The following is a 12,831-nucleotide window of genomic DNA, read 5'->3' as shown; positions in this document are numbered from 1 at the left end:
TGCGATGATGTCGGATGTGTGCAATGAACACATCCGGCATCATCGCGTCACAGAAGGGGGCGGAGCTTAGGGCGGAGCGGGTTTGCCGCTCCATCCATACCGCCGGCATCCTGAAGGTGGACACGTACCCTCAGGCTGCTGTCACACTAGCAGTATTTGGTCAGTATTTGTAAGCCAAAACCAGGAGTGGGTGATAAATGCAGAAGTGGTGCATATGTTTCTATTATACCTTTCCTCTAATTGTTCCACTCCTGGTTTTGGCTTACAAATACTGATGTAAAATACTGACCAATACTGCTAGTGTGACGGCAGCCTAATAGCTCATCATAATGCACAATTCCACCTGCTTCTGAGGTAGGAGTGGCCCCCTCACCTCTTGGGCCCCTGTGTGGCTGCACTGGTCCCCCAATGGTATGTCCGCCACTGGACTGGAGTGTTGACTGAAGCCACACAAGAAATATCTGCCTTTTGAACAGGGAAAAGAAAAAGGACATTTTTATGGATGAAAACACAATAGCAAAGGTTTTGTAGTAAAAGTGCAGTTTATTTATAGATATTTCTGGATGATAGTGAAAATTCTTCTTTACGGTGAGAGGCATAATACTCCTGTAATCCGGTACACATATTTCTTTAATGCACAGATGAACTATAATAAACAGAAATTGAGTGCTATAATATACAATATTTCTAATAGGCATATGAATCACTGGATCAGGTATTATGTTTCTAGTCTCTTAGTGTACAGAAGCTAATAATTGTAACAATGCTTATTCTGTCACTTGCTTGGTCTCGTGTGGTCTAATATTCTGCACACTATTATCATTTTTTCCAGGACAGATACAACCTGTAAAGAACGAAAAAAGTTCAGCAATCTGATTTGTTTCTGTTGGTAACTTCACTATTAGTACTAATGATTAAGGCAAACTATTTTTTATAGCATAGTCAGAATATAACAAGAATCCTTATGGAGAATACTATAGACTTGTACTTTAAGGCCACGTTCATACATTCAGTATTTGGTGAAGTTTTTACCTCAGTATGTGTAAGCCAAAACCAGGAGTGGGTGATAAATACAGAAATGGTGACGTGTTTCTATTATACTTTTCCTCTGACTGTTCCACTCCTGGTTTTGGCTTTCACATACTGAGGTAAAATACTGACCAAATACTGAATGTGTGAACGTGGCCTTATACCATATACTTTTAGGTACCCGGTAAAGGTCTTTCTTTCACTTTGTACTTGTGTAGACAAGTAAATCTCAAGTCTACAAATGAATAATGTACTCCTTCCCTCAAAAGTGGATCTAAAAGCAATTTACCAATGGAAAAAAATCATATTTCAAATATGAATTCAAAGTGCATTGTTGTTAGCATCTGAAAGTGGTTAATGTTCCCAATTTGTAGTCCTTGATTATACTCGTCCTGGGATGAGAACACAAGGGACACCCACATCCATACAATATGGACCTCTGAACAGATGTGACACATACACTTACATAGCTGCTGATATTTTAAAAATTGAATTAAAATGGAATGTACTGTACTTTACACCAATTTGATGCTTTGTGTGCTAAAAAAGAAGCCGTTTCAAAGTATTGAATTACCACCTTAAGTGATACCCTGACATTACGTAGCTGCCGTTAAAGTTCCATGAGGCTGATGCCACGTCACATATTTTAGAAGTTTTCTAATGGCTTTATATACTTGTCAAAAAACTTACAGATTATTACATTATACATCATGACCGTGATTGTGTCCCGCCACATAGACCAGCTCCACCCTCGATATGTGGCAGCGCCATGCACCTAACAGCAGTCTAAATGATTTAACAACTTTATCACAATATTCCATCTCTACATTATACTTATACCCATAACCATTTGTGTGAAAACTTTAGTGCAATTAATATTAACTTATAAGTGACTACTGCGGCACAACCACAAAACTTATAACATGTCATCCAATCCAGCTATCAGTTTAATATACCAAATTACACATGGAAGTCTCTGTGGGTTGAATGCAAAAATCCACATATTTTTAGGAGTATATAGTACAGACCAAAAGTTTGGACACACCTCATTTAAAGATTTTTCTGTATTTTCATGACTATGAAAAAAATTGATGACTGCTTTGCACACTCTTTGCATTCTCTTGATGAGCTTCAAGAGGTCGTCACCGGGAATGGTTTTCACTTCACAGGTGTGCCCTGTCAGGTTTAATAAATGGGATTTCTTGCCTTATAAATGGTGTTGGGACCATCAGTTGTGTTGTGCAGAAGTCTAATGGATACACAGCTGATAGTCCTACTGAATAGACTGTTAGAATTTGTATTATGGCAAGAAAAACGAGTGGCCATCATTACTTTAAGAAATGAAGGTCAGTCAGTCTGAAAAATTTGGAAAACTTTGAAAGTGTCCCCAAGTGCAGTGAAACTGGCTCACATGAGAACCGCCCCAGGAAAGGAAGACCAAGAGTCACCTGTGCAAAAAAGTTTATCCTGCTGCTACCACAGCATCTTGCAGCGGCATGCTATTCCATCCGTTTTGCATTTAGTTGGATCATCATTTATTTTTCAACAGTACAATGACCCCAAACACACCTCCAGGCTGTGTAAGGGCTATTTGACCAAGAAGGAGAGTGATGGGGTGCTACACCAGATGACCTGGCCTCCACAGTCACCAGACCTGAACCCAATCGAGATGGTTTGGGGTGAGCTGGACCGCAGAGTGAAGGCAAAAGGGCCAACAAGTGCTAAGCATCTCTGGGAACTCCTTCAAGATTGTTGGAAGACCATTCCCGGTGACTACCTCTTGAAGCTCATCAAGAGAATGCCAAGAGTCTGCAAAGCAGTCATCAAAGCAAAAGGTGGCTACTTTGAAGAACCTAGACTATAAGACATAATTTCAGTTGTTTCACACTTTTTTGTTAAGTATATAATTCCACATGTGTTAATTCATAGCTTTGATGCCTTCAGTGTGAATGTACAATTTTCATAGTCATGAAAATACACAAAAATATTTAAATCAGAAGGTGTGTCCAAACTTTTGGTCTGTACTGTAATATATATATATATATATATATATATATATATATATATATATATATATATATATATATATACACACACACACACTCTTGATACCACTCCTTGGACACTTTGGAGAAATGGCCGTACCACTGGTTTTACCACCAAGTCCATGTAATGCCGAGGTGTTAGTGTATCTGCAATAAAAACTAGATGGGGCTGGCTACTGAACATTATGCCACTTCACATCATAATCCCAGGAGTAGGACTGGTGTGACATTGCCTCATGAACGCCTCTTGACGGCATTGCCCATGTGGTCTCCAAACACTCCAGTCACTGGAGTCTGGAATGGAGCGATGGGGGACTATCCTCTTCAATGGAGTCCCTTTTTTTGTCTTAGATGCACTGATAGCCGGACATTGGTCTGGAGACCATATGCACATGCTTGGATTATTCATTCACAAGGAAACATCACACCAGTCCTGCTCCCAGGATTATGTTGGGGTGGGATAATGTACAGCAGTAGCACACCTCTAGTCTTTGTTCCAGGTACACTAACTGCCTAGGTTTACATTGATTTGGTCATGTAACCAGGGGTGCAGCCATTTCTCCAAAGTGCCTCATGAACCATTTTTCAAAACAATGACAGGCTGCATTTTGCTCATTCTACTGTGAGCATTATGTGTGGCAGAAACGTGCTACTATGGCCTGCTACGTCTCCAGATTTATCTCCCATCTGGGACTTTATTGGTCGAAAATTGTAAAAGAGAGCTGCCAGCAGCAATCTTGATATTGTATGTGCCCAAGTGCAGTCATCATGGCAAAACATTCCTTAAACAACCATTAGTAACCTCATCAATAGCATGCCAAGGCAGGTATGTGGGTGTATTTCAGGGTGTGGTGTTCATACTGAATAAATCGAGATGTTTAGAAAATGTTGTTTCCATATTTTCATCATTTGCAAATCATTAAAGAGAATCTGTAACCATGTTTTTGCTACCTCATCTGAAAACAGCATGATGTAGGCAAAGAGACCTTGAATCCAATGATGTATCACTTAGATTACTGAGTGCAGCTATTCTGACACAATCAGAGCTTTTAGACTTCACAATGAAGCAGAGCTGAGAAAGCTAACCCCGCCCACACAACATCTAACCCCACCCACACCAGGCTCTCAGTGTACATAGTCTATTGACAGTGAGCTGCTTATCACAGAAGTCAGTTAGCTAGTTGCTGATGGTTGTAACTATGCAATGCATGCACATGAGGAAAGAGACATAATGAACCAGAAAAACTCTACTACATTTCCAATTGAGGGTATTTGCTAATATTTTTATTATTACACATACTACATATTGGGATAGGATCTTTGAGATGGGAATAATCCTTAATGTCTAATTAAATAACACCACGCATGTGACACATTGTTGAGTTCAATGTTGTAACCCCTAAATCATGCTGTTCTCAGATTACATAACAAAAACCGTTTGACAGATTCCTTTTAACATGTCTATCATCCTGTGATTTCCATAATTCCTACAACTTTTTTTTCTTGGGTGTTGCAATTGAAATGTTGAGGAGTATATGTATTCATTACGTATTACCCCATCCTTGACAGTTAAACATACATTTTTATTTTCTCTTTGCCTTTCCTTCAAGTATTAATATAATATATAACTTCGCTTTTTATTTGATATGTTATCGTACTTACCTTTTAATACTTTTCCTTTTTAGGATCTAAAATGCATCAAAAAGGTGGCATTGAGTAGAACCTCAAAACTAAAAATCACTCACATCTTTAATTGGTATTTGATCTGAAGATAGAAATCTATGATGTATTGTACATACAATGTCCTGTCAGTGATTTCTGGCCCACAGTTAGTGTAGGAAGAATGTCCCAGTGACTTCTCTCCCATGAACCCATCTTATAAATCTGCACACAATTAGAGATAAGAAGCACAAAAAAAATCTTGTGACGCACTTTGTATCATATGCTGTCATCTGCAGAAAGTTAATCTGACTGTAGAGGCCCCCAAACACATAAGATGGTTGTGAGCCAAACGATGGTCTAGCTCAAGGGTGGGGAACCTCAGGGCCAATTATGGCCCTCGATGAACTTTTATCAGGCCCCCAGGCAGGTTCTCAGGGACCGCATTCTTGGGCAGGGAGCTGTATTTTGATTGCCACCAGCTCATTAATTTCTTCCTGCTCTGTTAGCACACACGCAGTGTTCACTACGGATCACTGAAGGGCATGCAATGAAAGATTACGTCCTGACACCAGTGCCAGAGTCAGGATGTACTTTGTGGGCAGAGTTTGTGCGGCCCCCGAAGGATGGTTTAAATATCCACATGGCCCTTGGCAGAAAAAAGATTCCCCACCCCTGGTCTAGATAATCGTTCGACCACAAGTCATCTCGGCCAGCTATCCAATATACAGGAGTGTTCATTCTGCTGAGTGCACCTGTGTCCTCTATGACATGTCTGATGACAGTTTATCTCGAGGAAACAATATGACTGGCAGTCCTGTATACATTAGACTGTTGTCTGCACCCAATGATATCGGTGGACTTGGCCGACAAGAGTCTAATGTGTATGTGGGCTTCAGCCTCCACATATGTGAGCGTTTCCAAAGCCTCTGCTTGTCAATGATGCATAACAATATCTGTAGATGACAATAGATCAGTACAAGCCATTAGTTGAGGTAGAGATTGGAGGATCGATTCACAAAGCTTTGGTCCACCGCCCAGGTCAGTTGTCTTTGGCAGCTGGATTGGAAGCTCACAAATCTTAACTTCTGTGATCTCCAGTGAGGCTCTTGATTAGGTTAGGGTGACGTCATCATTGAGCCATGACACACAGATCAAATCACACCAGTCCAACTAATCAAAAACCGTGCCACAGATCCCAGAAGGTAAGAGATTTGTGAGACTTCCGTCCAGCGGCCATCATCTGTAGTTGGGGACTACCATTTAAATGATCAATTCTTGGTTATTTAACACTGACCAATTCGACAGCACTGTGGAGAGATTGTTTTCATTTACAATAGTCTTTGTCGTTTATAAGGTTGTGTGAAGATATGTGTCCCACAATTTGTGAAGGTTTTTTTTCAATCACTCTTTTATGAATCAATGTTTTGTTTAAATCCAAACAAAAGTATAGAATCAACATGCCATTTGTTCAATATGTCTTGTAATATTTATAGTGCCCTACTTGTAGTTAGTTATCAGACATGTCACCAGAGAAGGCCTGCAGAACATCTTTCACATGAGGTCCAAGAGCAGATGTCTTGGATGACCACCATATGGCCCTCTAAGCCATGAAACAGGTGGATTCTGCTTATGTGTTTGTTGTGATGTGTGAAGGGCCATGATGACCAGCTGTTCTGGTTTTATGTGGCTTGGTAGAGTCCTGACAAGAAGCATATATGGGATATATCTGGGATAGAGCTCACTAGGACACAACGCCGATGTGATAATATGGGAACGTTGTGAAGCCAGAACTAGGTCATTTCTCAAATGAGATGGAAAAAATAGGAAAGAAAACTGGCACATGCTCAATACTATACAAGTCTTGTGCAACGCGACTATTCATCCACTGGCAAACTAATTACACTAAGACAAAGAAAAGGTGTTACTTTCCTATGTGGTCACTGGAAGACGCCAGCAGCTTGTTACTGATGTTCTGCTAACACGTCTCTCAAATGATGCTAATGAACTCCATTTATTTCGGACAGAGAAGGAATAGCAGCTCTGTTGTGTTCCCTGTACTTCTGCACTGTGCTGCGCTTTGCTTCTATTCTGTGCTCCATGTATATGCCATATAACTAGAACAGCAATCAAAAGTATTCCACCCCCATTGCAACATAGATTTACTAGCAACATTTACAAACTTTTTGCTGTTTGCAATTAACCAGTCAAAAAGGAATAATTTAAATAGCTGGACACAACTAATATTACAAGTGGCTTCTCCAAATTCAACACCAAATGCCACTTTTAACCTCTTGACAATAGTCGCTCACTCCATACAGTGCGGTTCCCGGATGTTGTATGGATGGCACCTAAGAGTAGCTGATGTGACCTTGCTCCCATTGTAATAATTTAACTTTCAGGCTTTAACATGGCAGCATTAATGTGCGCGGTTGTACACAGCTCAAGATCCAAGCTGTGCTAGATCTGTGGCAGAGAAAACTGTGGCTCCATCATAAGTGTTGCACCCAGTAAACTTAAGTGATACATTGCTGTAATCAGGGTCTCTGTCTCTGCACCATGCTGAGGTCAGATTACATAGCAAAAACCTGCTGACAGATTCGCTTTAATGTAGTTCTATTGCATTTCTTCATAGCAATTATGTATTCAGCACATTTGTTTTGTTCAGAGAAAGCAACTTAATGGCCATTTTATGAGCTAAAACATTGGAATTTATTCAACACTTGCCTACATGACTGGTTATGTATTTTTGGGTGCAGCTTTGAGTAGCTAAACTATTGGATTATGTAATATTTTAAATTCAACATGTATTTAATGACCAACTTTGACCAAACGAAGGACCGCTAATACAAGAGAACTCCAAAGACACAGTAGAAGAAACCCCACTTTGGAGCTATTCACTTGCCAATGGAGCCCATTTCTCGTCGACTAATTCACAAGTAACCTCTTAAACCTTACTGATGATATATCCCGCCTGAACAATCAAAGGAACAAAGATGAAAATGTTGATAAATTAGACATCCTCATGTTCTGTATACAAGGAAAGGTGGTAGTATAGTGTACGGTATATGAGGCCTACCAGACTCCTGCTGACACAAGCTTTCTGGTCCGACAAACTTTCTTCCTCTACCACCAAAATAAGTAATGGAAGAACAGTTTGCCAGATGCCCTCCATCGTAATGGGAGTATCATGACAGAGGTCATGTGCGAACTGTCAAAATACTTTTATAGGCAATTTGGTAAAAACAAATGGATTGTGACCGTTTTTTCAATAATAAATTAATTTTTCACTTTTCCATGTGCAACTTGAAACTTTTCCATAAGTCTCTTAATAAATTAGCAAAAAAAAAAAAATTACCGGTATATTACAAGGGCATAGTAGTAGTTAATAAAGGTAGATGTAACTTGCCCTAAATACCATGATTACTTTAAGACATAAGGCCCCGTCTCACATAGCGAGATCGCTAGCGAGATCGCTGCTGAGTCACTAGTTTTGTGACGCAACAGTGACCTCAGTAGCGATGTCGCTATGTGTGACACGTACCAGCGATCAGGCCCCTGCTGTGAGATCGCTGGTCGTGTCGGAATGGCCTGGACCTTTTTTTGGTCGTTGAGGTCCTGCTGACATCGCTGAATCGGTGTGTGTGACACCGATCCAGCGATGTCTTCACTGGTAACCAGGGTAAACATCGGGTTACTAAGCGCAGGGCCGCGCTTAGTAACCCGATGTTTACCCTGGTTACCAGCGTAAATGTAAAAAAAAAAAAACAGTACATACTCACCATCTGATGTCCGTCAGGTCCCTTGCCGTCTGCTTCCTGCTCTGACTGAGTGCCGCCGTACAGTGAGAGCACAGCACAGCAGTGACGTTACCGCTGCGCTCTGCTCTCACTGTACGGCGGCTCAGTCAGAGCAGGAAGCAGACGGCAAGGGACCTGACTGACATCAGATGGTGAGTATGTACTGTTTGTTTTTTTTTGGTAACCAGGGTAAACATCGGGTTACTAAGCGCGGCCCTGCGCTTAGTAACCCGATGTTTACCCTGGTTACCCGGGTGCTGCAGGGGGACTTCGGCATCGTTGAAGACAGTTTCAACGATGCCGAAGTCGTTCCCCTGATCGTTGGTCGCTGGAGAGAGCTGTCTGTGTGACAGCTCCCCAGCGACCACACAGCGACTTACCAACGATCACGGCCAGGTCGTATCGCTGGTCGTGATCGTTGGTAAATCGCTATGTGAGACGGGGCCTATAGACACGAAAATACTAAGCTATTTAAAGATCAAAACCCACTGGGACTGATAGCACGTCCTTGTATTACAGATACAGTAGGTGGCAATTTCTTCCACATGTGAGTTTTATTGACTTTGGCTCCGATTCATCATGATTAGCGTTTTTTATGTCTGCCTTGATGACGAGTATGCTGGAGTAAGATGCACCAAGTTTGTTAAGAGGCGTGCATATCTTAATAAATTTGGCACATCTTTCAGCTGCCATGCAAAACTACAAGAAACGTTCAGCACTCGGAAACCGCAGTATATTTTTGTCATTTATTCTGCATACTTTATGATTAACGTGTTGTTCCTGCTAGAGCACACCCTTTCTCGTTATACGCGCCATCCACTTCTCAAAAAGTCACCTGAGGTGGCCAGCACTGTCATAAAAATGGAAAAAATCGCTAAATGTTTGCAACTTTTGAAACAGCTTTATTCCAGAATTGTGGTGAAAATAATTTGATGGGTGACCCTACGGTAGCCCTTGTCCCCCCCCCCATACCGCTATAAGACCAGCTCTCCCCTCACCTACTGTATCCTCACCCATCCCTTGTAGATTGTGAGCCCTCGCGGGCAGGGTCCTCTCTCCTCCTGTATCAGTCGTAACCCGTTTTTTTTTTTTCAAGATTATTGTACATGTTTTTTTTATTATGTATACTCTTTTTCACATGTAAAGTGCCATGGAATAAATGGCGCTATAATAATAAATAATAACAATGAGTGGACCCCTAAATCCTCAATTGTAGGAGGTCAATGAATTTTTTACATGGCATCAGAGCTAAACCCAATGACATCATAAAGGAGCCTGCTTCCACGTAGGACAGAGCCCTTAATCATAGCATGGACCCTGTCTGACACACATACATATACTCTGTTTTCAGTCTTATGATGTAATTATGGATTTAATACCGAAGAGATAATATCAAGTCTGAGCTACTATTCTTTTTAGGACTTTATACCTTGGACATAATGGCGCACAGGACCCTTAATTGCAACACTTTTATTGGGGGAGCTGATATTCCCTTTATGCCTGTCTGTGTCATTGATACATATCACTGTGGATACAACTCTCTTTTTGCTCTTTGTATGTGTAGTTGTTTTCATGTCTTGGATGCTAATATCAGTTTTGTGTTTATTCTTTGTGGTGTTGATGCCATATTAGTCCCTTATAAAAACTAATCCTGTCCTGGAAATAAACAATGTAAAAATCAAGCAGAGTACAGTCACGCTCTATAAAAACTCGGTGGGATGGCATGCTTACGGTTTCATTTACTTCCATTCTAAATGAGGCTGTGCACAAAACCATGCTAAGCCTACCCGATGTCTAGAACTGCCGAGGTCCTTGTGGGAGGGAAGCCATTACGTATGATTACCCTACGAGTAGCAGATGTGTTTGATCCTTAAGCTTAGCATCTACAGCTTGGAGAAGATACAGCACTGATCCATCTATATCAGTATACTGAGTTTTTGAAGAATAACTGTTTACTTAGGAAGAATTGCAAATGAAGTCTATTTTCTATAAAATCACAACTCTCCTCACAGAGAAACCTGCTTAATAACTTAAAAAAATAATTAAAATATCACATCGTTAAGTGTGATCAGCAAGCTATTGCAAAGCAGTCATGGATTGCAAGCTCTTCTGCCACTAAGGGGCTTACGTTTAAAAAAAAAAAAGAAGAAAGTAAATCACAGAATATGCTTGGCATCTACACAAAAAACAGACCAATTCTCTGTGGACTGACCACAACTGTGCTATTATTCTTCTCTTGCCATCTTCTCCAATGCCGTTTTTGTTACTCAGGAGCTTGGGTCAGTTATGTCCATGTTTGTTCCGAACAGTGCAACCAGCTGTTCTTCATAATTTGCAATGTTCCTTTTCATTATCTCCATACAGGGTCCCAAGAGCCTTTCAAAAGCTTGCACGTCCATGGCTGCGAGAGAGGAAAAGACACGGTGGCTCATTTTTCAGTAGTACTTTGTCGCAAGGCAAATCTATTATTTAGTTTAATATATAAAAAAGTTTCTCTTTCTGTCTAGACATTATAATGCTTTGCTTATATAGTACTATCATATTCCACAGCGCTTTACAGACATCATCATAACTGTCCCCATTGGGGCTAACAATCTACATTCCCCATCAGTATGGGAGGAACCGGAGAATCCTGAGGAAACCCACACAAACACGGGGAGAAGATAATAATATAAGTTACCTAGGCATTTTACACTTCCAACAGCGTATGCAGAGGCAGCTCGGGGTTTGTTGGTCACCAAGGCAAGTTCTCCAAAATACTGGCCCCTGGAATACCGAGCAATTTCTACTGCTTCGTTCTGTTCTACATCTGCTTTACTCTAAAAAAGAAAAAGGATTAAAGACTCCAAAGATATAAAAAATATATGTAATATCTATATCCATGTAGAAAATACAATGAAACCGCACCAACATATTTAGTTATGGTTGCAAGGTCTCTTGGATATAAACCCAAGTCATCCAGCACGATATGGAAAAAGAAAAGGATACAGCACTCCAACAAACTGTACAAAAATAGACCTCTTATTAGTCCGTGTGGCTAATTAAAGGTACAATTTTTTGCAGTTTGTTGGAGTACTGCCTCATTTTCTTTTTCATGTCTAGAATCAGCTAGAAAAAGGAGCAGACAAGCTCGTAAGTAAAGTCTCTGCCCCTTCAAGGTGAGTATTCCACTTACGGTACATTTCTTCAGTAGGACTAGGATGGCAAACACAAGAAACAGTCAATATTAATCATTATTTTACAAAAAGATCATCTAAGATGACCAAAGAAGGATTACACAGGTCAACAAAAAAAATTTTTTTTTCTGGTGTCCAAAATATTTTAATGAATTTGGGGTATTTTTGGGGTGCTGATTCTGAATATGCTATCAGTTTTGCCAGATTGGCTCAAGTTTTTGACATTTTTGGTATCTTATTTATAGCACTTGTTGGTAAATGCGACGCATCATCTCATTAATTTCTTTGGATTAGTACTTGAACTGAGCAGTTCTCAATATAGTTTTGTGTTAATTAGTGTTCTAAAAGTTTGTTCATAGCTTGATTTTTGCACTAACTTTATGTTGTTGTCTGTTTTCCAGTGAAAAGCATGAACTCATCAAGAAGAAGTTGTCTTAACGATCCAGACTCATTCTGTTACATTTGTGGTGAATACACACTGCCAAAACATAGAAGAAACATAACAGACTTCGTAAAAAAAGTGTATTTTGCCTATTTTGGGGTTATGCTTGGGGACCAAGACAAGTTTTGGGCACCACACATAGTGTGCAAAGCATGTATCGAATTATTACGAAAATGGAGCAAAGGACAAAGAAAAAGCTTCAAATTTGGTGTTCCAATGGTGTGGAGAGAGCCAAAAAATCATCATGATGACTGTTATTTCTGTGCAGTGCAAGTGCAAGGATTCAATAAGCATAAGAAACGAAAATGGGAGTAACATGGAATCTGCAAGAAGGCCTGTCCCTCATTGTGAAGATGTGCCTGTACCTGTGTTTACCATAAATAACAGTCATCATGATGATTTTTTGGCTCTCTCCACACCATTGGAACACCAAATTTGAAGCTTTTTCTTTGTCCTTTGCTCCATTTTCGTAATAATTCGATACATGCTTTGCACACTATGTGTGGTGCCCAAAACTTGTCTTGGTCCCCAAGCATAACCCCAAAATAGGCAAAATACACTTTTTTTTACGAAGTCTGTTATGTTTCTTCTATGTTTTGGCAGTGTGTATTCACCACAAATGTAACAGAATGAGTCTGGATCGTTAAGACAACTTCTTCTTGATGAGTTCATGCTTTTCA

General features: G+C 40.3%; 1 protein-coding gene across 4 annotated transcripts in view; it reads right to left on the bottom strand.

The window, feature by feature from the left end:
- Window positions 1-529: 529 nt before the first annotated feature.
- The window catches only part of PRKAR2B (protein kinase cAMP-dependent type II regulatory subunit beta), a 157,719-nt gene continuing 145,417 nt past the window's right edge, over window positions 530-12,831 (bottom strand). For 2 of the 4 annotated variants that reach the window (XM_077264779.1, XM_077264780.1), the window contains exons 10-11: window positions 11,214-11,352; window positions 8,804-10,934 (exon numbers count right to left, since the gene is read on the bottom strand). In XM_077264779.1, coding sequence (XP_077120894.1) covers window positions 10,801-10,934; window positions 11,214-11,352 — 273 coding nt within the window. In that variant the 3' untranslated portion in view covers window positions 8,804-10,800. Of the gene's footprint in view, window positions 845-8,803; window positions 10,935-11,213; window positions 11,353-12,831 lie in introns of those variants that run through there. The other 2 variants (XR_013215745.1, XR_013215746.1) reach the window with 2 other exon arrangements.

The sequence above is a fragment of the Ranitomeya variabilis genome, chromosome 5 (genome assembly GCF_051348905.1).
Source record: "Ranitomeya variabilis isolate aRanVar5 chromosome 5, aRanVar5.hap1, whole genome shotgun sequence".
NCBI classification, from domain to species: domain Eukaryota; kingdom Metazoa; phylum Chordata; class Amphibia; order Anura; family Dendrobatidae; genus Ranitomeya; species Ranitomeya variabilis.
The sequence above is the reverse complement of the archived record's forward strand: the minus strand, read 5'-3'. Positions and strand labels throughout refer to the sequence as shown.